The sequence below is a fragment of the Habropoda laboriosa genome, unplaced genomic scaffold, assembly GCF_001263275.1.
Source record: "Habropoda laboriosa isolate 0110345459 unplaced genomic scaffold, ASM126327v1 scaffold14, whole genome shotgun sequence".
NCBI lineage: Eukaryota > Metazoa > Arthropoda > Insecta > Hymenoptera > Apidae > Habropoda > Habropoda laboriosa.
In genome coordinates this window covers 1501352-1528171 of record NW_017100137.1, presented here as the reverse complement: position 1 = coordinate 1528171, position 26820 = coordinate 1501352, and the positions used below count along the sequence as shown (strand labels likewise).

General features: G+C 38.8%; 1 protein-coding gene across 6 annotated transcripts in view; it reads left to right on the top strand.

The window, feature by feature from the left end:
• The window catches only part of LOC108579506 (proton-coupled amino acid transporter-like protein pathetic), a 68591-nt gene that overhangs the window by 33353 nt on the left and 8418 nt on the right, over positions 1–26820 (top strand). For 2 of the 6 annotated variants that reach the window (XM_017943086.1, XM_017943078.1), the window contains one exon: positions 16102–16187. In XM_017943086.1, the coding sequence (XP_017798575.1) occupies positions 16102–16187 (86 nt within the window). Of the gene's footprint in view, positions 1–8976; positions 9542–12524; positions 12579–15511; positions 15515–16101; positions 16188–26820 lie in introns of those variants that run through there. The other 4 variants (XM_017943069.1, XM_017943052.1, XM_017943060.1 and 1 more) reach the window with 4 other exon arrangements.

The window sequence follows — 26820 nt, the reverse complement described above, 5'->3', positions numbered from 1 at the left end:
TCTCCGTTCGTTCGATATCGCCATAACCGCAAACGCTTCCGAAGTAGACCTGAACGGCGAAACAGCCGCCAGCCGCAACGCGGAAGCCTCTAATCGTTTGCTGTCCTACGGTCGGTAATTTGTACAACTGCACGATAGTGATGTCCAGTTGACGCGATGTCTGGTCGCATTATCTCTCGGCTTCTCGTCGACGTGTTTGTTCGTGCATATTCTAACATTAACGACGGAACGACCGTGGCTGATTGGCCTTCAAGGCCTTGGCCGTCGCCGGACCCCTCTTTTGATATCTCATTCTGGCCTGCCCTCCCCTCTGCATCTCCGCAAATGCTCGTTAACACGTTCACTGCCACCAGAAAATCGGGAGAGACATGCTGTGTGCCACCGATTCGTAACTCTCAGCCAGTCACGTGATTTTCACGAGGATTTTCGTGACGGTAATCGTCGATCGCATAGCGGTGGATTTTGATGTCGCGGTGATGATCGACAGCGTGTCGACAATGGCACGCGGGGCAAATCATTCTCTGTCGACAATGCTTCGACGGTGGCAACGAATGTATTAAGGGGACACATACCGATAGTATCGATTTTTATGTCGTACCTGTGACCGGTCGACACGCTGTCGACAGTGGCACACGGGGCAAATCATTCTGCGTCGACAATGCTTCGACGGCGGCAACGAATGTATTAAGAGGTCACATACCGATAGTATCGATTTTTATGTCGTACCTGTGACCGGTCGACACGCTGTCGACAGTGGCACACGGGGCAAATTATTCTGTGTCGACAATGCTTCGACGGCGGCAACGAATGTATTAAGGGGACACATACGGATATTATCGATTTTTATGTCGTACCTGTGACCGGTCGACACACTGTCGACAGTGGCACACGGGGCAAATCATTCTGTGTCGACAATGCTTCGATGGTGGCAACGAATGTATTAAGGGGACACATACCGATAGTATCGATTTTTATGTCGTACCTGTGACCGGTCGACACACTGTCGACAGTGGCACACGGAGCAAATCATTCTGTGTCGACAATGCTTCGACGGCGGCAACGAATGTATTAAGGGGACACATACGGATGTTATCGATTTTTAATGTAGCAGCGGTGACCGGTCGACACACTGTCGACAGTGGCACACGTGGCAAAAAACTCTGTGTCGACAATGCTGCGACGACGGCAGTGAGTGTGTTAAGCCAGCAATACCCTGCTGGACCAACATTTCGATATTTCCTGTTGAATCATGGCTCGCTGGAATGATCTTTCGCTTCCTGCGACGTAACGCTCTCAACGACACAGCGTATCTCTTTATGAAGTCATTAAAATGCATTATCTTAATCTACCGGCTATGCTTTCGTCAACGGGACGTTCCGTACACGGCCGGGATTTAATGGGTGTTTTAATTACTTAGACTGTGATTCAATTATGCCAGAGGATGGTCGGACAGTTGGCGTGCTTTTCTTATGCAGATTTTGAGAGATAATATTTTTCCGAGGGAGACTGTTTCTCGGAATAGTGTGCTATATTAAGGCATTAGTAAAATCGACAATTGGTTGGTATTGAAATTACAAAAGTTGTAGCCAGAATTTGTTTAGAATTTGACCATTGAGGAATTAATAAAGTTTACTCAGAAATCAGTATTATCACTTACATCGGGAAAGCTACAACAAGATGACAATATCAGAGATTTTTGTAGTAGAATATCATTTCTCGATATATCATTACACAAACATACTAGGTTTGACTATATCGTAAATTTTAAGATGCTTTTACAACACATCATTAAACTATCGTCAACTGAACAAACGTATTAGAGATTGAACGGGTATTTTAATCCAACTTTAATTCAATGGTGTTGTAAGATGGCTGAGAAGAAGTTTATGTTTGAAGGATTGAATGTTTGGCGAGTGCTGAGGGAATACGTGTTTGAGAATTGTTTGATATGTAGATTGAGAGTAATGGGTCTGTTAGATAGAGTTCAAATGTTGACGGAAGAATTATATCATCGGGCGAAATCGATGAAGACTGTGTTAAGAACGCGAGAGAACAGGTGTGATTATTGAAACAGAAATATCGAAGAGATTTCACTCTTTTCATTTTTCATACAGCATAAATTTTAACATAAATTTGAAAAAGATTTTTCCTACATTTAGATAATTTGTGCAATTATTTTCATACACAAAGTGTTTCAGAATAACGAGATTCGAAAAAATATTCGTTTGTGTCACTACTACTTCTCGGAGTACGTAGGTTTACTATAAAGGGTGTTCCGCGATTAGTGGTACAGCCGTGAATGGGATGATTCTACGTGAAAATGAAAAATTATAGAATAATTTAGTTTCCTTAGTTTTTGAGAAAATTCAATTTGAATATTCGTCGAGTGCACGTGCATTTAATTATCTCTTATGTTTGTACTAATAAGCGGTGCCAATGTCGTGATAAATACTGATAACATATTTATTAACGATTTCTTTAATCTAAATTTACATTACGAACAAATAGTTAAAAGTGACAAACTGCAGTTATTTAATTTTTTAGCAAGTGAAACTGAAGTCTTTTAAACTCAAGACTAATGGAATGTGTAAACTTACTTTGTTAAATAACATTGTTTCGAAAAAGTTCAGATTATTTGAATTTTTTTACTATACATGAATCTTAATTTCAGTACTCACTTCTTCCTACACAAGTGTTTAAAAAATGCATTTCAATTTGTAATAAATATATACAGGATTAAAAATGACACTTTGGCAAGATGAAAACATAACCTAACTTAAATATGAAAATACTTAAAACTTCATGCAACGGTAGATCTTGGATCACGTAGAATCGAATAAGCATATAAATATGGTCACTGGACTTGAAAGAAGGGAAACGTCAATGAAACGCGTACGAAATCAGAAAACAGTCGTGCTGGCAAAATGATAAATGTTCTCGTGCAATGCAGCTTTCGTTGTGGCGCTATGACTAAAATAATCTCGCGATACGTGCCAACGGTCCACGAGGATGCGTGACGTAATCCAAGCCACGAATCTTAGAGCTGTGAGAGTTCACGACTGATTTTCATAATACAGTCGAATATTTACAAGATCCTTAGCCTAATGGTAAACGAGTTTGGAAAATTACACAGAGCAATGTGCCATTACCGACGAGTTAACTAATTGAATAATTGCAAAGATACCATTTTTGTAATGTTAAGTTTGGAAAATTGAGTTTGTTGTAGACTAATCAGACTCGAAACATATTGTTTGTTAATTATACTGTGCTGATTGAAGTCTTGCGATAGGAGGGAAAAATACAGAAACCTGTACAATTGTTAATAATACTTTACTTGTATTGAATTTTTGAGAATTTACTAAAATTCTTTTTATAAGATTTTTTTATATAGTAAAAATTATCACCATCTTTTTGTCCATTTCTCTGTCTCTACCGGTGCTTTCGAAATATTCAAAAAAACTTTTCTACAGTTGAAGATATAATAAGATTAAAGAAGCTAAAGACGTTTATGAAAGTGTAATGAAAAATGTTTGCAGAAAAGAATACTTCTACAATGTGACCAATGGAAATAATTTCCTTTTCCGCGAAACACGTCTGAGAGCAATAACTGGCGTTCACTGAAAATATTCGAGCAAGTTTATTCATACGTTTCCTGTCGCCTTTTGTTCGTTTTTAATGCCGCGCCAGTGAAATACTCCGCGCAACTTGGAAAACGCTCGAAGAAGATTGATCAAAACGCGCTTCCTGTAAACGCGTGTGTACCAAATGTACTTTATTTATTTTCTTTCGCTACTAAACAAGCAAGCTAAAGAGCTATTTTGAAGCGGTCTACTTTCCACGATAGTGTGTTGATACTGGGAACAGTAATAAACGTGTTAATAACCTTTCATTAAGCGTTTGCTCCAGAAACCGTGTTGGAATAAAACCATAAGTGCTGAAGTAGATTAGAGGACAAGATTTAGGTAGTGAATTGTCTCTACAATTTTTCCCTTGCTGAGTTTTCGTCACTTGCCAATTTGTCGGAATTGACAGTAGAAATTCATAGGATTATGATAACTTTGATGGCTAATTTTGATAACTATGAATGATATGAATTTTCTCAAATACTAAGTTTCTTCTGAAACAATTTCATTCTATATTTTCGATTCATTATTTCATGCAGAATCATCCCCTTTGCTTATGGAACACCCTGTGTATTAAACCTGCGTATATACTCTGAGTAGACATAATGGAGCGAACGAATTTTCTTCGAATCTCGTTATTCTGATATCCTTCGAAATCATCCTGATCCTCCATTTTTTTAATGCGAGCTAAATTAACTCCTCAAAATCACTATATTATTCGTCGGCAAATAGTAACGAAATGAACTCTTCGAAATCGCTGCAATTTCTTCATTTTTTAAAACATCACCAGTATCACATCTCTCTAACAATCGTGTAATAATTCACAATTTTATCTTGTAATTCACTGCTCCTTTTAAATTTTGACACAATACTTTGAATACGCGTTCCATTTCAAGAATTCACGGCCATCTTGAACAAGTCAATTCTTTAAGAAAACCTTGTCAGCATCATATGCTCCCTTCGATACCGTGCAATTTCTACATAAAACACTTCTTGTAGAACACATACTTTGGAAGTTACTGGACAAGTTTTGTGAATCACCCTGTATACAGACTCTACATATTATATATATATATATATGCATACACCGTTCAGAGCGGAAGGGTTACAACCCAATAAAAATGACAAGACTTTCGTCTTAAAATACACATGCATCTTTTTAATAGAAATACGCTTCGGTGCGGCTCTTAAAATGTATCTCGCGAGATCTTTCGCAAGACCAACGCGAAATGGAGAATGTCTTTCGACGATATGTCGCGTAGATTGAAACGAAGCAGCAACGAGCAAACGCGTAACAGAGTCGTCGCAGGATGTAACCACGGTGAAAATTCTATTTTTGGAGCAGCACGCCACGAGCTCCTCGGAATATCTCGAAACCGTAACGTTCTCGACTCTCGATGAAAATAATTCCATAGGTCCTCGAAACGTAGTCACTTTCCCCCGCGATGTGTGAAGCAAAATGGCCCCCGCAATGAAAATTGAACTCTGTTTAATCCTACCTCGTTTGAAACTTAATTCTACATAACTGTTTCTAATTTACGGTAGAAATTTACACCTGAATTTGCAACAATTGGGCCGTTTATTTTGCAACTGGGACAAATCTGTTTGTGAAAAAAAAAAAAAAAAATGAAGTTAACGGTAACAATAGACAGAACTTAATAATCTGTAGTTAAAATAAAAAATGGTCTTGCTCCATTTTGAAAATAAACGGTAGAATTCTTGCTGATGATTTTTTTCGAAAATTAGATCGCCTAATGAAATTCCTCGGTTTTATCCTTACCAGAGAAAATGGCGTTTATTCGGTGAAGAGCGATTCTAAAGATGAAAGGAGAAGATATATTAAAGTGATCCTCTTGAAAGATGTGTACACAGTTTCGTTTGCGTATCTTAATAGCGCGATCTTTTATCCATTATTTGCAATCGTAGAAAAATTGGCTTTACTTACGCTTAAGTGGATAAAACGACGTACCCCATCGAGGAGTGCTACTCTAGGTCATGAATAACATTGAGACCATTTGCAGAGTGCCATTTGCAATTGTTCCATTTGCAACGAGAGGAAGATTGGTACTGTTCACAGTTAAACGAACTAAGTGGCAGAGTGCCGGTGCAAAAGGTGATACTTGCTATCGTTCTATGAGGAAATTAATACCGCTGCGATAATAGGCAATATGATTTTCCTTTCATACTTCTCTCGAATCGAAACTTGCCGAAAAATATCGATGTACACATGTACGACCATTTTAAGTTTTGGAAAAAAATTGCTGGTTATGTCTTTTGCTTTATTTCTGAAATGGCTGAAAATATAGATTTACACTTTCTCTTTAAATCACTTAATATTCCGAGAATCTTTTCGTTATTTAATGGAAACTTTTGTTTGAGATATTAAAAGAGAATGAATCTTGAATATTTGGATAACTTTAAAAAAAAAAAGAAATAAAAATATCCCTTATTAAATATTAAATTAAATTTTAATTACAACTTACAATTAAATTTATAAATCTCTGTTATTTATGAACAAAATAAATATATTCTCTTCTTTTTATAACAAATCCTTCGGTATACACACTTCATTTTAATTTCACCTTCTAACATGTTCGAATATACTTAACACTTGTTATTTCTGTCTCGAAACATCAATATCGACAGTTTGTCTTCACCAGTTTTTCCACGCATCTAATAGGTATTAAAAAACGTCTCGAATAAACCTATTAACATGTCTCCTGCCAACTGACTTTTGCCCATCTTCAACATCGTTACACAACTGTCCACGACCTCTGCGAAGCACAATGTATTTTTTCCGTTTCGGTGTCAGCCGATCGGAACTCGGAAAAGTTTTTATACGCGGGATAAGCTTATCTCTCGAGGTGGCAACCGGTACATATCCAAAGGACACAGAACACTTTCGCGATTCTCGTTGATTATTTTTAGGGCGCTTCTGTATCGTTCGTGGCCGAAAATAGAGGCCCGAAGCCAGGTATCGACGCGTGTGCGCGATAAGGGACAACAAAGTTTCTGAACGCGTCAACAAATTGACGAGAAAATAGAGGCCCGAAGCCAGGTATCGACGCGTGTGCGCGATAAGGGACAACAAAGTTTCTGACACTTGAACGCGTCAACAAATTGACGGGCGCCTCTGCGAATTCTGAACCAGCGCAAATCATAAAACGGACACTCGTGAATCGGTTCTATTCGCGACCAACTGACCCGTCCTATCGTTCGTTGACTGCAGAGCTGACATCAATTTTGTTATGGTTACAGCCACTATGCAGAGAAGAGGTGTAGTGAGTCATTGATGCATTATGTTTTGCATCCTTCAATCGTTCATTCCGCGATGGCTGACTGAAAGTATTTAGTTTTCGATAGATGTATATCGAAAGTGTTACCTTTTCTGAAGTCTGTTCAATGGTAATATGTATTGAACGGTGGCATTTTTACCACGTTTAGCTGTTATTGCTTGATCACGTTCAAAACGGCGGAAGGACTTGTTAAATGCATTATATACAGGGTGTCCCAATTTTTTTCGATCAAACTTTGTCAGTGTGTTCTATGAGTATAGGTAGAAGAAAAATGTTATATGAACATAGGTCGTTTGAAGCTTTATTAAAAAGTTATAACAATAATAGGAAACGCGAATGTAACGGGTGTGCGCAGTTATTATGATACAAAATAGGAATAGATTGGCGATATGTACATCTAGTCTGTTTATGCGAGCTGTGTTTACTTTCGCTAGTGTCATTCTTGTCTTGTATCATAGTAACCGCCAAGTTCGTTACCATTCCCTTCGCATCTCGTATTTTTATTGTAACTTTTTAACGAAGCTTCAAACGACCCATGCTTACATAACATTCTTTTCTTACTTATACCCATAGAATACACTGACAAATTTTGAAAGTTTGATCGGAGAAAATTGGGACACCCGGTATGTAGCAGAATGTAATCATTTCTTAAATAGACTCAGGCTTATTTGGTAATTTTTTCAATAAATATATATTCAATGACAAATTTGTTATATCTAAAATTAGCTTAACAATATGTAGATGCTTAATATTAATTGAAGTTTCTTGGATCTTCACTTATGAGAACAATTGGAAGGTTTATCTAGCCTAGTACTTTTGCAAGTTAATCTGTACCTCCTCTGTATAAAAAAATCCTCACGTCCTCATTGTACCTGTTCTAAGAAAACTGTCATTCATAATACATTTGTGTGTCACTATGCTTCTCGTAGCTGTCATTAGCACTGTTAAAAATAGAATAACGACGTTTTCGATATTTGCATATTTTCTTGCAGCCTGTCCATAAATATTGAGAATGGAAAATTTTCGTACATGATCGCCAAAAGACAATTGAAACGAAGTTTCCTACAATGTTTCGCGAAATTGTTGCTCACATCAACGTGTAACACGAAGAAAAATGCATACTTTTAATGAACCGACGAAAATCATATTCAATCGTAAATAAATCAGATCCAATCTAAGACGAATCTAAAATCAGATTTGACCGATAATCTCATTCACGAAACGTGACAATAAAAGAAATTCGAAGCTGCTGCTAAAATGACACAAAAACGCAACGGAAATCTGAACTCTATCACCACCTCTACCGCAACATCTAAATTCATCGATAAACGTTCATTCCTCGGAGAAATATTCCACCCGCCTGAGGTAAAAATAGAAATCGAGGAATTCCACATTCGTCTGACAGAAAACGAAAGAAAGAGAAAAAGAACCGGACGTTCAATTAGAGTATCCTTCGATTCCGCGGCCGGAGTAGACACGCATGTGACGCGAATGCCTCCATCTGTCGCATAGTTCAAACAGAGCTTCTATTAAGCTTGGTTAGCGGTCAGACGAGGCGGGAACAACAAAAGCAAGAGCGAGACAGGCTGCTCACGTGAGACGGCCACGTCTATTTGCTCTTCCTATTTTCGTAGCCGTTTGATATATAAAGAGCCCGTCCTCGGGACATTGCCGAAAGATTTGGCAACGATCCGCGGTTTTCTGCGCCGCGGCACTCGGCGTGCCGTAGATAGAGCCGCTAGAGAAGCCGTGTACGAGCATAGTTTACCCGGAGGAATCGTGCCGGAGGTGTTGTGCGTCGAGAAAGCGCGCGTCCCGATTTTCTCGACTCGTCGTCGTTTCGTGTTCCCTCGACCTATCCTCTCGACTGGTCCGGATCTCGAAATAAAATCCTCGCACTTCCAATCTTCCCCTTTTTTTCTCCCCCCCCGGTCTACTTTTGCGCCAACTTCTCCTCCGCGTCTCTGGTCTCGGTGAAAGAGACGAGAGACAGGTATCTTTTTTTTCTCTCTCTCGCGAACTGACACATTCGTGATGTTTCAACAGTACGATCGCGGTAACATCGCCGTGAAGAGAACGAACGTTGTTTCAATTGAGTCGTGGAATGGTGACTGGATTTGTTTCCGCAAACTGTGTTTCAGTGATACCTGGTGGTGATACCTGGTGATACCCCTCACGTGTGGATTTGGTTGAGGTGTTCGCGTCCACGTGCTCAGAGTGCTTTTCAAGTGGTTACCCCCCTCGTGATTCGATTTGGACGAATAAACGTGTTCTGGTTGCCAGCTGAACAGGGGCAAATAGGGCCGAGACGGCGCTCTGGCGTGAACACCACCGGTTGGCACCATTGAGAGATAAATAAAGCACGTGGCGCACGACTGACATCGGTGTGTCTCTTCTCGGGCAAGGATCCTTCGGGGGGTGGAAAGAAAGTGGGAAAGGTAGATAGAGAAGTGTTGTGGTGTACAGAGGTTCGAGAGGAATGTTAGACGCGGCACGCTGACCGGAAGCCAAACAATGGGAAACAGGGACAGCGTCCACGACGTGGAGATGAGCTCACTGTCCACGGGGGAGAACGATCGTCCTCACATCAGGGTGAATACGAATGATCGTCTCGATCCAAATGTGATTTCTTATTATACTATTGCACTATTGCAGATTGCAGTGAATGTAAAACGACTGACTTTTCAAGGTTTCCGCCAGACTTGTTTTTTTTTTTTTTTTTTTTTTTTTTTTTTTTTTTTTTTTTTTTAACGCTTTGCACTTGGTAAAGCTTTTTAAAGACACTTTGTAGGAATCTCGCTAAAGAGGAATTATTTGTTTTATCGTAACGATATACGCACTTTGTTTCTTTGATCAGCTTTGTTTGTGCGTCTGTTTAATTACACGTAGATTTCTCATAATTGAAATAATCGTGCGGAACAAGGTAACAACATACATTGCCAATGAAAATTTTGTGTCCTGATCGATATAAAATCTCTGTTTTTATTGACTTATATTATAATTCTGTTATAATTGACTAAATTTGACGCTTGTTGATAAACAATTCTAACACAGAGAGCAAGACTAAATAAACGTCAAAACTTTTGTGCTGTCTATGTACATGATCAATTTTACTAATACCCTCTGTCCATTAATGATTCACTCTGTTCACTTTATCGTAATATTCACCTAACATACCAGTCACCGGTTATTGTTAGCTCATTTCTGAATCGACTTCGGTTCTATTATAATTAAACTGTCCACCGCGATGAAAGTAGAACTGCTATCAGCTGAAACTCGACAATGTTGGCTCGATAACGATAATCTATTTCAGCACAGTGTCGGTTGGAAAATCGACGTTCGTGATCCGAACTCGAGTTTCCAGAATATAACGTAGACCGGGACATAATGAAAGAGACCGACACGTTGCTGTTAAAAAAGATACGCTACTGTGGCTGACTGGACAACCGATAAAAATCGAGCAACGGCAGCTTTGTTCGTTGAACGAGACAGTTACGAAAGAGCCACCATTGACAGGTCGAACAGGTTGTAAAGGCAGACCACGAAATATACATAGGTGTTGTCTGGCTGTGTACAGGCGCCAGTAAATAGAGAAGCATAGACGCGTTTGCAACTGCTTGACACACGAGACGATATATTGCGCCGTTTATGTAGAATCAGATCTATTCTAAACCGCGGAAATGATACTGCCTCGTTGGCTCGTCAACGATCTCCGAAAATGTCAATGAATCCACTCATCACCCTCTCGTTTTTAATGGACTCGATGTCCAAACACATCTGGCCTCTGTGTGTTTACCTTCGTAGCTACTGTGCTGTGTGTTGTGAATACTTCCAACGGAGTCTGTATACTAGAGAAACTGAATAACCCAGCAGTGTTGATGGAGGAGCGTAGCTTTTGTAAATATTTAGAATTTACATTTTATTTAATTTCTCTTTTTTTTTTCTTTTTTGGTCTTTTTCTCAACATTTTGTTTCAATTTTGATTTCTTCTTTTTGGCTGTATTTTATTTCAATTTTGTTTCCCATTTTTCCCCAATATTTCATTTCAATCTTGTTTTCTTTCATTGTAGAATTTTTCAGAAGTAGAAAACATATGTTGAAACTTTCTTTTCGGACAACTTAGGCAGTTTTTAACTTTTAACAGAAGTCTCTGTCGTTTTACACTTATTTAAAAGTAAACAGATTCTTTAAATACACTCTGCTATGAATATCCTTACGTTGTAAGAAAGAACCGAGTCTAATACCAAACTGCAAGATAGTATTCACGTTTTATTGTACTTTTACTATCAAGCGCAATAATCGAAGTTTCACGTGCAACTCCATCGAACAATGCAACAAAAAGACGCTACATTATTAACCTTCACATACGGCAAATTAACAACGTTATCATGTTGTATGTGTGTATAGATTCGTATTCTGTGTGTATACATTTCAATGTTAAACCATATGATCGACGGTCATTCGCGTGGTTGCAGCAAAGTTGTGGGTATTATCCGGTCATACAACTTCAAGGGACCTGTTTGTAAACTGGTCGTCTTATCACTCGATATCAAAATTATCTCCACGGACCATTGACTGCCGCCCTGCGTGAACGGTGAACGGTGCTCGATAATGTTGCATGTTGCGTAAACGAGTGTTAAAAGTGTACGTGTGATAGGTATCTGTTTCACTCGTGGCCATTTTATTTCACCGCCATTCGAGGTACCTGCTAATTACCGCATACCTGCTAATTCAGAGATTTTTCGATCAAATATTTGCCTGTAGAAATTTGGAATCTGATAGTTGAGAAAAAGTGATAATTAAGTCTTGCTAATTATGCATAAAAAAATATTTGTCCGTAGAAATTTGATAGCCGAGAAAAAGTGATAATTAACTTTTGCTAATTATGCATCAGAGGAATTCAGAGATTTTCTGATCAAATATCTGCCTGCAGAAATTTGAAATCTGATAGTCGAGGAAAAGTAATAATTAGTAACTTAATAAGAATATTATTTCTACTTTTTGGAAATCGCAAGAAACTATGAAAACTTTCCGTGTTTCTTTTGGCACTTAAAAGTATACGTGTAATATCTGTTTCATTTGTGGTCATTTTATTTTTTCGCCGTTCGAGACACTTGCTAACCAGACGTCCGAGGAATACAGAGATTTTTTGATAAAATTTGAAGTTTAATGGTCGAAGAGAAGTAAGTTTTACTTTTTGGAAATTGCAAGAAACTCTGAAAATTTTCCATGTTTTCTTTGGCAATTGTTGTGTATTTTATTTTGGCGATATTGGACACGTCGCTTTGCTTTTGTTTCTAGCTGATTACGTATCAATGAAATTCCGATATCAATGTCTTTAGCGAGTTTTAATGTTACACTTAGGGAAGATGAGTAATTAATTTCGTACAGATTGTAATGTACGAGGTGGTTCACTTAAAATGACAACCCGCAATAGTGTACGAAGCAAAAGTTGCATTATTTCAGGGGCACATGTAATCGTGGTAACCATTTCCTCTCAAGATCATTTTTGTTACGAGATGTCAAGGTTATTGTTATTTTTTCAAACGAAACTCTATATATATTTTTCTCAATATGCTTGTAGAGAGTGGCAGAACCCATTCAACTACCTCAACCATATCGTTTCCTTCGTTGAATTTCGAGATATTTGCGTTCGAAGGTAATTAAAATTTCCTAAATGAAATTGTACATGTATATGATATTTCGAAGGTCGACGTGATTTTTTAAAACGGAACACCCTGTGTTTCTTTACGCGAAATTAAAAGAATTGAAATAGAGAAATATGCTTTTCCTTTTTTAGAATAGAAACTCTATCGTAAATATCTCAGTAAATATTCATTTTAGACATATTACACCTGAATACTTATTTACTCAGTTTTTAATGCTCTTTTAATTCCCGTAAAGAAATATAGGGCGGTAAGACTTATTTACTCAGCTTTTAATGCTCCTTCAATTCCCGTGAAGATATACAGGGTGTTCCGTTAATTACGAAACAATTAGAAGAAGAAAATAATTACTGTAATATACGTCCCTCTTGGAATTATGCAACTTTTGCCTGAGTAATTTCAGGTCGTTAAGTTAGGTGAATCATTCTGTTGTACGTAAATTGTTTTTATTTTCTACGAATCATAAGGAAATGTGAAGTCTTTCCATATTAATGTTGGCATTGGTTGTGAACAAGACAAGTTACACCGTTTCAACTTATTTTTAAGCACAGCTACGGTAGAGACTCTTATAATTGAGAAACGACCCAGTTAAGGGACTAAAATAGAAAATTGAATTTTTCGTGGAAAAGGGGGATCAGTCTGCAATGTGCATAATAAAGTGTGCGTCTGTGTGTACCTACGTCTGCCGTTATTTACTACGAATACTAACTATCTAAATGTTTGTAATAAAAAATGCCAGTTTGATCAAATCGATGCGTTTATTTCTAGCAATTGTGTATAAACCTCTCGAATAACACGAATTAACTAACTTCCTTTGTACGTATAAAACTTGGAAAATAGAGGCTTAAAATTGTGCACCAGTGTTAAAATATATCTGCCTTACAGCGAGATTGCAGCGAAAAAATTGTAAAAGTTTATTTTCAGCAATTCTGTGTAAATCTCTCGAATAACATCGACGAACTAATATCCTTAAAGAAAATTAGAATGTTAGCCAATATTTAAATAATTTCTTTTTCTTACAATATGTCTCTGACGTTCCAACAGTAAGCAACATTGTTCGGCAAAGGTTGCGACACGTTTCTTAATTAACTGTCTATATCGAAGGCGAATTATTTCTATCGCGCAACGGCTCGGTTTCAATTTGCCACTTTCAATTTTCTCATTAACGACGAACAGCCACCATTACTATTGTATAAAAACTAGGCGGTAATGCGAAGGAAACGTGGCAGCTTGCCGTTTCGTCGATATGGTAATTACCGTCTAATCGCGATTCCATTGTTATCGGAACAGCTACGCAGTTGAATAATTTACCGGTTACGTAAAAGTGGGGGCAATTTCCACTGCCGTACGTTTCAGTTTCGACACGTACAGCGCATCTTTCCAATCTGTCGGTATTCTTTTTTATAAATCTAACGAAATTGGCGTGAAAAATCGACGAAACAATTGTGTCACCTTTGCGTGCAATTTTAATTGAAAATAAATTACAAATCGACGAATACTTTTTATTCGTTTGCAAGGTTGAAATTATGGTTTCCGAAGATGAGAAGATTGCACGAGAAACGTTGATATCCAGCTATTACATGTTTTATTAAATGTATACAGGGTGGATGAACAGAAATTACCAACTACACCTATCCCCCGATTTACACGGTACTTTATTTACACGATTTCACTTTTACACGGTTTCAATATGAGGAGGTCTATAAAGATTTGACGAAAAACCAAGCACAATTGTTAGTTACATTACCAAGGCTCGCCGATCTGAAATTGTTTCTAATTCATCTAACATCGAACTTGAATCGCATCGAGTACTATCGAGTGATGAAAGTGACATCGTACCAACCAGGAATAAAAGATTAATAGTCGACGAAAGTGATAACAGTAATTAAATTTTTTAATTTATACCTCTTGTTTCTATACGTAAAATGAATTACATACATATACCTTTATATGTTTATCATTTTACGAATAGACCGTTAGTTTTATGTTTTTTAAGATATATTTAGTTTTATTTTACGTTGAAATAAACGACTGAATTATGCACATTCTAGTTTGTTTTCGATTTACACGGTTTTCTAAGGAACCTATCTTCAGTGTAAATCGGGGGATAGGTGTAATGAATTTAATTAAATAACTTACTGAGTTTCTTCCCCGATTTACACGGTTTTTCATACAAAAAGCCATGATTTCGATTTACACGGTATTCTGAGGAACCGATCATATCCGTGTAAATCGGGGGACAGGTGTATGTGAGTGAGAGAATTATTTGTCGAATAGAAGATTAACCGGTACGAAAAACCATCGTAATTTCTATCTGATGTAGCTGCTTTTGTACGAAACAAATTTGAAAAAAGATGAAAAAGATTTTTCTCTAATCTGCATTATTCTAGGTGGTAATATTCGAAGATGTATAGTCGGTGGAAGCGACGTAGGGCATTATTTATGAGATAATATTGAGAATTTCTGCTTACAATCTTTCATTTCAGATGTAGTATGTATATATTCACTGTGGCCTCCAGTGGCTTTCAGTCTTATTTCTTTTATTATTATCCTACACTTATCCATCTGCTGTTTTCTATCCATTTCTCGTTACCCTATTGCACCTCTTTCCATTTTCAACTTTCAGAGCCAATCTTCTGTCTTCTCATCCTTTCTTCCGCTCGCTGCATCCTCTATTTTAACTCGATCTAATTTCCTTACAATCCCTTACCAGATGCTCCGACGTTCGCTTGATTTACAATCAATCCTAACTGTACATTGCTAACTTAATCCATTTATCCGCCTGGTTCACTCGTTCCTTTCAGTCTCATTCCCCTGACTTAACTTAATTTAACATATTCCTTTCATTACCATCCTACATGTCGATCTGCTGTTCTCTATCTATTTCTTGTTACTATTAGCTCTAGCTATTAGGTCATCCCATTAGCTCGTGTCGAATTCGATCATTTAGATGAATATGTCCAACGAACCTTTAAATTTGAACGTAAGCGTCTTCTCATTCCCCCTTTTCCCTTTTTTCTTTTTAAGACCATTATGTCGTTGCCGTAGAATTTCTGTGGATTTTCATTAAAATATTTTTCGCTTCCGGCACGCACTTACGGAATGGCCTAATAATGTCCCTTACCAGATGCTCCAACGTTCCGAACCTGTCTGCGCCTAAATCGCATTTCCATTCCTCCTGTCTAACAATAATTCCCGTATCGATGAAAACGGGAACCTGCATTAAGACGCAGACAAATTTTCCAAATACACCTCAATTGGAAGAAACGCCTCCCGGTTGATATCGGACGGCCCTGAAGCTCGAGCTTCTTATCTTCCTCGAATTGCTATTTTAACGTACTTCTTTTCCTTTTTTTTTTTTTCTTTTTTACGTACGACTGATTTTACGACCTTCTCAATACCACTTCCACCGACGTACAATTATACTACCGATCCATCCTGTATAAATGGACGCACGCTTGAGAAATTCGTTTGCATTTAATGTTAATCGTTGCTTTTCTTCAACTCCTGTTACAGAGAACACCAATGCGCCCAATGATAGCAGAATACGACCCAAAGAAGCACGGTGTGAAAACAGAAGTGTCAGACATGGTTCTTGTCAAGTAAGTGAGAAAACTTGGTTTACGAAACCGACGCGAACGAACAGTTCAACGATAGTCGAGCAATTCACTATCTGCTACCACGACCAATCATCACCATTGCTTTCTTGCCAAACTCAAATGCTCCGTGCTCAAGCAAACGTGAGTGACAACCCGAGGATCATATATTGTGCATTATATCGTATATATGTGTATTCTCTCATTCTCTGTGCTCTGTTACTATTTATTATATAATATATAAATATACATACACATATACATACATATGTATATCTGTTGTTTTCAATATATACATGTTGTATACATACATATTTGCAGTCTTCTTTTTTTTTTCTTCTAAGTGTATTCTATATAATAATAGTTCCACGACTAATTAATTCATGCATACCGCCTGTGATCGCTGACGTAGAACTCGTAGCGTATCTCTGGCACCAGGGATGCTTGACGATTGACCGCTGAATCGTGATGATTCTGTTATTCGCTGGTTTGTGCAGAAACGCGCTTTTTCGTCTTTCTTTTTTTTTGTTTTTTTCTTTTTATTTTAGTGTGTCTGCCGTGCACTCGTACGTTTGGAACACCTTTGTGTTCTTTTTTCTTTTTGTTCGTTCTCTTCGCTTATATTGTTTTCTTCTTCTTCTTCTCCTCCGTAACCCATTTACACCCACGAAAGAGGATGTTCATTCTTTGCATTGTTTGTGAAAATAATACGTGTACATAGTTTGTTTACCTGTGGCAGGATTCTCGGTTACGAGCTACTTTGTGCAGCAATGTGTCGCCGACATTTTTAACATTTCACGTCATTTTCGGGGACCCGTGGAAACGGTGACTTTTGAGTGATCGGTGTTTACCCAGGTTATTGCTGAGTTAACGTCACTCCTCGTGTCGCTTGTAACGTGTCGTTGAATTTGTGAGAGTACAGATTGAACGGAGATACTGTACATACGTTAAAAAAATTATCGGTGCAGTTTTTGCATTGTTTGTGAAAATAATACGTGTACATAGTTTGTTTACCTGTGGCAGGATTCTCGGTTTTACGAGCTACTTTGTGCAGCAATGTGTCGCCGACATTTTTAACATTTCACGTCATTTTCGGGGACTCGTGGAAACGGTGACTTTTGAGTGATCGGTGTTTACCCAGGTTATTGCTGAGTTAACGTCACTCCTCGTGTCGCTTGCAACGTGTCGTTGAATTTGTGAGAGTATAGATTGAACGGAGATACTGTACATACGTTAAAAAAATTATCGGTGCAGTCGTTGTGAAGATAAATTTGAAGAATGAGGAAAATAGCGAGAAATGAAATTGTACGTTCTTAACGTCGGAATGAAATGGGTTATGCTCAAAGAGAACTGAAACTGGTACATGCAAAATACTGGTACAATAATTATCTTTTGCTACGTGCTGGCGTAACACGTTTTTATGTTTGAAAAATTAAACTTGCACTGCACAATACGATCACGTGTATAGTTCCTACGAAACGAGAGAATAGTTGGAAAGAAATGGGACAGCTTTGAATAGCTGAGAATAGCTTTGAAATGGATGTTAAGTATTAAGGGTAAATGTAAATTTCATGAATTAATTTATATTGAAATTATAGTATTGTTATTATTGTTGTTGTGGTGGAAGAGTTTTGGCAGCACACAGTGAAAATGTCCTGTACGCGCGAGCTTAAAACAACTACACTTTACAATCAGTATCGTCACAGTGAAGTAGTTTGAAGGTTTTCAGACATTTCTTAAAGAAGGGGTTCAGTAAACTAATCCTCAAACTAAACTACTTATTTCTGTATTTTGCCGTATGATCATAGACATAAACAACTTGAAATTATTCTTATTTTCGAGATAATTCGACATTTGAATTTAATCAGTGATCATAAATTCTATTTTTTCTTCTTTTTTTTTTTTGTGTCAAAGCTGTTGAATTATTTAACAGTTTTTTTTTCCCCATTCGAACAGTAAATCGCTCAGTTTCCATAAATTAGTGTTTCTCACTTCTTTTTTTTTTTTTTAAGTAAAACAGCTTTTGCAAACTCGAGAAATTCACATTGTACCGATAATTAATCATTCTTCCACAAATAGTTTATTCAACCCCGTAGCAATATTCGCAAGAATCGTTATTTCCGTATCTGCATCATCGAGCGTAGAGTAGTAGAGCGATGGAGGAGCGAATCGAGTGATAAAATGAAAAAAGAAAAAAAGAAAAAAAAAATGAGAGGATACAATATACGTAAATCATGCACGAAAGGGGCCGATTAATTTTTCCGCACAAACAAGCGATTGCTCTCGATTGTCGATTTGGCGGCAAGACGAAATCTTTGGATCCATCGCGCACAGGATGGAATTTCTCCTTACTGCACCTTCGCAAACTGAGCGTTTCTTCCTGTAAGAGTACCTATTCGACTCGTACATTTTTAACCCTTTGCGGACAGAGATTCCAAGCGAAGGAAAGCAAGCGCTCTTTGGAGCCGAATCAGCAACATCTGCCGCATTTGTCATTAGCCTACGTCCTGACTAGATGTCGTATAGCGGCAAAATGCTTGGTCGAACACTATTTGCGACCAGAGTGGTCAGTTTTCAAGACGCCCTTGTCGAACTTTGAGTTACTTTTTCTTAGCGAAAATAGTTACTTGAAATATATATTACGAAAAAATACACGAAAGAGGAAACGTCGTGCAGTAGACAGGATAAAATTCGGCGAATTTCATCACCGCGTTTACTGTCAGCTGCGAGAAAATGACAGTTTATTTTATCAGTATATGCTACAAAGAGAGTTAATTTAACAAAAGTTTCAAAAAACAGAAGTCCGGAAAAATAGCAGAGATGAGCGTCTGTGAAGTCGAATCCTAGGACTTGCTGCGTGCGATGCGGCAAAAGACAAACTCGTTTGAAATTCACACAATCGTTGTCACGTCGCATGTGTTGCCAATTTGGACGCGAGTTTCATGTCGTTGTTGGTCGGCAGATCGGACGACAACGATTTTGTCGCTGTACGACAATCTAGTCAGGACATAGGCTTAGGCGCAAACTGGAGCCACGTTTGAGAGCCTTACTCCTCACAAACAGCAGTATAAAAAACAGCCTAGTTGCAGTTGCAAAATGAAGCAGTTATTTTTAAATGTTAAATTCATAATATGAAAACAAGAGGCTGCTGAAAACGGAAAGACTTGTTCTTTCGAGGTCTCGTGACGATATTAGCGTAGGATCTCGAAAAGCATAAATACGGCCCTGATAGTCAAATTGAAATCATCAGCTCACTTTTCTCGCGAGACACCGATTAACCCTTTCCTTGCTAAAAGTGACTATAGTCACCCAAATCTGAACGCTCGCTGGATACTAAAGGTGACCATGGTCGCCCGTGAAACCTTGGAAAGTAGTGTAGCTTGAATTTTCTTTCTGCATCTTCCGAACGCCTGAATTCCCGAAGCTAGAATTTTACATCTGGAGCCTTTTCACGCTCTTCGTAACACCCGCCAAGTTTCATCTCGACCGGCCGCCTAGGGCCATTCGTAACAATGGCCAAATAATAGAAACATAAACACAGGATAAATAAAGTGTGCTAAATTGCCCCGTACAGTGACAAAAGCGAGAGGGTTGATTATTAAACAGAAAACTGTGTTGCTGTTTCAATTTTTATTCGCTAAATTACACGTAAATTTCATCTTCTCTCACCTCCGTCGATTTTTCGCTCGGCGCGTAAATTTTGCGAATGCGTTGCGCCAAGTTCGCAAAGGGTTAAACAATTTGCACGTACCGGCCGCTTCTTATCGCGTGAAATTCTTTCCACGCTACGTTTCGTTACGTAAATTTCATTCGACGTTTCCAGTCTTTTATGCGTTCGCCGAGAGTAATTGTTCAGTAATAAACGTTGAAGCGGCGACGAAACGTTGTGCAACACGAGCGAACAAAACTGGTAATTATCGCTCGTCAAATTGGTCGCGATTATTCTCCTCTATTTTTTTTCACGCGATACACGCCGTTAGATAAACGCGTGTACCTAATTGTCGCGAGTTTAATTGGTGACACGGCAAAGATTAATCTCTCCTGTCGAGCGTCGTTTCTCGCACATAGAATACCTGTTGGATAACGCGTCGTTTTAATTGTCGCGCGCGTGTTTGTCCAATAATTTTCGTTCTGCGGATAATTGCGTTGACACAGAGCTGCACGGCTTGTCATTCTTCTCGACTTTTTCACCGGAGGGTCGACTACATTTTCGATTCTCGACGCGGGACGTGTAGTCGGTGGAAGCGATGTATGGCGAGGTCGTAAGTTAACCGATTATCCATTATTTGCGAATCGATATTCAAAATTTCTGCTTACAATATTCCACTTAAGCCACACGGTAGCAAGCCTTTGTCGCCACCTTCTCAATAGTAATTCCCGCATTAGCAAAAATTAGCTTGCAGCTGTGAACGATTAAGGCGCAGACAAATTTTTGAAATGTAGTGCATCAAAAGAAGCAATTTCGCGTTGATATCGAACGACCTTGATCGAGGCTCGAGCTTCCTTCTTGTCTCCTTCGAATTGCCATTTTGGCGCTCGGATCACCTGTACTGTGCAGAGACGAGAAGTTGACTAGCGGGAGGACTGCGAGTCTGATTGGTTATAGTGCAACAGGCCCAGCTTCTCTTGCACAGTCACAAAGACAGGGCACGTGTACCTGTTGTCATTGATCTAACCGATCAGATCTGTAAATTGGATAGTGTAGTATCGCGTGACGAAGAGAGCGAACGGGACATATCTAGACCAAGTGGATTAGAGCGATAGCGAGCGATCCGACGAGCTTTTAGGTAGGTTTCGGACTGATCACCTGCGAATATGCAGAGATGAAGAGTTGACAAGCGCAAGGAGCGCGGGTCTGATCCCCGTAGGTCCACATTCCCTAACACAAAAATAAAAATGGGGCACACTTGATGTCATTATTATCACTACAGGAGCAAGAGTGAGGAAACATATGGGGGGCGTGTTGGGGTAGTGACTCAAATTTTTTCTCGGCCCCTAAATTATTGACCGACGCGATAAAATCGACGAATCGAAAAGTTAGGCGATGCGAGCGAAGTACTGCCCCTCTGCCATCCCGCTGGCAATCTTCTCACCGTTGCATAGCACTAAATACCGTAGTGCCGATTATCCGAACCAGTGCTGTACCAATTCTTGGAAATTGGACATTAAAGTGAGCTTCAAGCGTGCCTAATTAGACAAAGCACCGAACGAAGTACAATACACTCGGCGCTCTCGCGTAATATATACCACATTTGAAATTACAGTCGTAACTCCTGCATTCCATAACTAATTTTAGGCTTAATCCCTATAGTTAGAAACTGGGTAATTTCACGCGTGTTTAATTATCCGAGCGGTTCGATTTTCCGAACCACCTTGGTCCCAATTGGTGTTCGGATAATTGACGCTCTTTTGTGCATCAGTCTGTGCCGCCAAAGAACTTAAGAGTTGAAATTTTGCGAGGGTCACAGACTGGATAGAGCGAAGTACTCGCCCCCTGTGCCTTCCCGCCAGCCATCTTCTCACGTCTCTGCACAGTACTTCGACGCCTGACCGATTTTACAACCTCGCTGTATCGCTTCCACCGGCTATACCGTGTGAACCACCCAGTCACACGTGACACCCGTTAGAAGTAAAATTCACAGCTGAGTAACATTTGAAGTTCGAACAACAGAGTAGAACGATCGCCTACGTGAACTTGTAGAAGTATCATTCCTTTTTGTCCACGAATAAGAGAACTACCGTTGGCAGTTCTTTCTTTAACGCTCTCACTTGTGCTAACAATCGCAGCAATTGGAAGGATAATTGCACGGAGGAGGAAAGAGAGAAAGTGAGAAATTGGTAAGACGGCGAGCAGTGGAAAGGAAAAAAGGGACAAGGTGCAGGAAGGAGAGAATCCTCGTGACGGTTTTCTTCGTCATTGAGTGTGAGGATGATGCTTCGTGATTGAGGCCATGCGGTGTGCAAGTAAACTATGTTCCTCTAAAGGATTATACTAAAGATGAAATCTGTCTTTACTATATAATATGTGCATTTATATGATTCCAGACTTGCGTATAAACTGCGGGCATAGATTCGGGCTCTATGAAAGTGCTCTGCGAATAACGTGAAAGTGACGAAACAGTATAAAACATGTAAAACGATATAAAACTATACATACGAAAAAAAAAAAGAAAACGAACGAAAATATAACGTGGTGGTGCCGTTTTGTAAGAGAAAGAAAACGGCGCACGGGGTCTCTCTGATGGACGATCGCGGGTTCGGAAACACGGTTATTATCGAGACGGTTTTGTTACGATCGACGTGCACAGAACGAACAGAAAATTAAAAAAAAAGAACAGTTTCATCGAATGCAAAAGTCAAAAACGGGGGAAAAAAGAAAAGAGGAAAACAGAAACTAAATGAAACAGAAAAGGACACCCGATAAACGAAATAACGGAGTTTCGTGACGGACGCAACCGACAGACGATCTCTTAAAAGAACCTAACGAAAAAAACAATGTAATTAGAAAAACAAAAGAATGAGAACAGAAAGAGAGAGACGGATAGAAAAATCTTTCTTTTCGGACGTCGTGCGTGAAACAAAATATAAAATAAAATACAAATTCCACGAACAATTGGCATTGAAAATATCGTTTGACGTGCGTGAATGTAAAACCAACAAAACACCGAACGGAAACAGTAAAATTTAAACAAAGAAAGTAAACTTACCGAGAAAAGTAACGACGATAATAATAACGATAAATAATAATAAAAACAAAAACGAACACGCTCGGCGACAAGTGCAAAATGTCAGAAAGCAAAGAAGGCTTGTTAGTCGTCGTACTGCGTCGTGGCGCTGGGCGTCGCGGTGATGCAGTGCGGTGGTTGCAGCTGCCTCTGAGCCTGATCGCGGCGCGTGAACTCATGTCACGTGTAACGTGACACACACAGACCTACTACTACTCTACTACTACTACTACTACTCTACTACTACTATTACTACTATTACTACTACTACCACTACTACTATTCTATTTCGGAGCTTTCTCGAATAAGAAAGCTTCGACACGACTAAGGAGAGAAACTACCGCACCTATAAATGGGTACCTATATGCCTACACACCTACCCTTTTGCGAAAAAAAAATTCTTTTTTTTTTTTTTTGGTACACTTTTATACACGTGTCTCATCGTTACACACGAATACAAACACACACACACACACGCCGTGTATACGGAAGTACAATACATACGTACTTTTACAAGAAACGTGGAAAACGTTAATAAATAATACGACGCTCGAATGACCGATTGTCCATCTCGTTCTCTTTTGAATAGCGATTGCTCGTCCTTTGCCGCGGTGTATACTCGTGTTCGCGTTAGTTTGCAGTTTCTGCTCGCTTTCACCGTGATACGTACGGAGAGATTTGGGGAAAAGTGCAGGGCTATGCGTGGAGTAAGGTGCGGTTGCTTTTGTGGTTGGTGGAATGTGTTAACCGTTTGAGTGCCACGAGCCTTTCTTATTTCCCGGTCGAAAATTGCCAAGCGGCGTCATATTTCGCGTCTGAAAATGCCAAAGAGCGCGATAGCGCTTGTCATATTCCGCGTCTGAAAATGCCAAAGAGCGCGATAGCGCTCGTCATATTCCGTGTCTGAAAATGCCAAAGAGCGCGATTGCGCTGTTTTCAGCTTACATGTAATAAATATTAATATTAATTTTATATTTTTTTTTACTTAAGACTCAAGGGTAACCGTAAAGTCGTGCATCGAAAAAAATCGACCCCTCTGTGATTACGGGCTTCGCAGCCTGGCGCTTTTAGGACAGGATAGAAGAAGCGCGATCGCGCGCGATTGGCACTCAAACGGTTAAGGGAATTTAGAATGTTGAGATTTGATAGGGTGGAGGAGAGATTGATGAGGAAACGAAGGATTTCTGTTTGGTTTGACGAAGTTTGAATTTCTGAATCGAAGGATAGTTGGAAGGATAGAAATGAAGTCTGGGGACAAATTGTGAATAATGGAACATACCGACGAATTTGTTGAATCAAAGCGAAAGGAGAAATTTGATTGAAATTGGTTAGACTTTGTGAACTGAGATGTGAAAACAGTACTGATTTAGAAATATTTTTAATTTTCGTGTAGTTGGAAGGATAAAAATGAAGTCTGGTGGAAGAATGTAAGTAATGGAACATGTTGATAAATTTATCGAATTAAAGAGAAAAGAAATTCGATTGCAACACTATATATTTTTTTTACGAGTACGTTCATGAATTATTCATAGAAAAAATTGAGCGAATAAAATAAGGTATATTCTTGCATTTATAACGTGGACGATACCAGTGTCGACAAGAATATCAAGTAAATCAGAATTTTTAATGCCGAAGATAAAAATTCCATTGAAAAATGTACATCTTGTTTAACAATTTGACGACATAATTTTCTCAAATGTGCATCAAATGAATTGGAAAATTGAACGAAGGCTGTATTAATAAAAAATGAGTAAAAGTATTCTAACGTCTAAAAATGAAGTAGAGTCGTTATTTAGCATTTACATTCTGCGTGAAGAAATTAAACAACTGTCACGCTGTCGGCAATAAAATTGTCAAAATTTGACATTTAACCTACTAACGGTGTAAATAACAACTGTTGGCACGAATGTCTAAATATTCTCTGAAATTCGAAGTATTCAAGGTCTGTGTCTATTATACCGCGAGGACTCCACGTGCACGAACCTCCCACAGAAATTTCACAGCGAAACCGTGTTACAGAGAAAGAGAAAGCTTTTGAAAAGATTTTTTGCTCTTGAAAAAAAGATATGAAATATTGCAACCTACAGCATTTTTACGTTTTGCTAGAATCAAACGAATTCCTTTATGTAAATTGCTCAAATTATCGTTACTAATTACTCCATTCAGTTGTGCCAGCAGTGGTTTCATGCTTTCATTTTTCGGCGATTACGTACAGGGTGCGTCGGGTAAAACAGGTCGCCTAATTATCGACAAATTCTAAAAATTTTTCTACGTAATTTAAATGGTTTCGAAGGGTGAACAAGATGGAAGAAAAATTTGTTTGACGGATTGATTAAAAATCTTAGACTCCAAGGCCATGTTAGAAATGGCGACTTTGGAAAAGAAAGGAGAACAGAAAAAATGGCATTTATGTAAAAATTTCTCTTCTATCTTATTTACCCTTTGAAACTATTTAAATTATGTATAAAAGTGTTAAAAATTTGAAGTTAATTAGGTGCACATTCCAATTATAAAACACTAATATCAAGCATCAATTCCACAAATTCGAATTACAATCCAGATTGAAATCTTGATTTATTGTAGATCATAATGTACAGCTCTGTACAATTGAATTTTATTTACTCCACTTTCCATTCAGCCTCGAAGTTAACGCAAACCTTCGCTGAAATTTATCAATAATTCCGGCCTCAATTTATCACGGTGTACTATTTGACCTAGAAAAAAAAAAAAAGAAACAGAAAAAGAATCAACACCGCTCTCATAAATAAGAAAAAAAAATTACTCCGTAAGTTATTACGAAAATTTCGACGAACTTCGATCACTGTCTCGAGGTCTGACGCCCCGCTATTACGGAAGCGGAAATCGAGCGAGGCGTTGAAATCGTCGGCGCTCCGCGGGAATTCGCGAAGAATTCCTGGCCAGACGTACATAATTATTGCCGGAAATTCTAATTCTGCTCTGTGAAATGATCCTTGCCAAATGTCATCTGAGAGAAACACGTTGCGCCATGCACTTTTCTTCCCAGACGTACGTTACATGCGACGAAGTAGAATAATATGAAACCGGCGACGAAACGAGGGACCGTCTTTTCCGCGTATCGACGGTGATCGTCGAAGTCAGAAGCAACGATTTTAAGAAAGAAAGGACGTTTCTCTCTCTAGAGGTTTCTTTTAGTCGAGCCATCGCGACTCTTTCGATCGATTTCCTCGATGTTCCCTCGGCACACGTACTTATGTCAGGACGAAAAGTTGGGCGACAGGGAGGAAATCGAAGGAACCGTTTGCCCGTAGACATGCACGTGGAAAATTATTTCGAATAGAATGGTTCTTCGGTGGTGAAGTATTTCTTTTTGTTTGTTAAGCACCGAAAGTCTATCATCGACCGGTCAAACTTGTTACTTCGATTGTTTCTTGGAAAGCTGGAACGATCGAATTGGCATTCGATGGAATATGTGAATCGAACGATCTTGCGGAGGAGCCAGAGAGTAATGTCATTTCTTTCGTATAAATTCGCGAGGATAAATTGTATCGTTTGTTTACGTAGTTCAGTATTAGAAAAATTCGTATTAACATCACTAATTGATACTGGTTCAATTTTTCTCCTGTTAAAATCTTTGGATAGTATTAGGAAAATTGAGTTGTAGCGTTGAGTTGAAAATGTGGGACGGATTAAGAATAATTTTGTTATTGTTGTACTTTTAAGAAAATTTCGCAGGTATTTGAGAAGCGTGTTCTGCTAATGTCGACATTATTCGCTGGCGCCTCGATAACCGATCATCAGCAGAGTATCAGGCCTTGCAGCCACGTTGAAATGCATAGCGTGGAAAAAAAAAAAAACAAAAAAGCAATTGATCGATACTGCTCGAGACTGTACAGTGAAAAAACCATTTCAGCCGCGAGATCTCGCATTAAAGT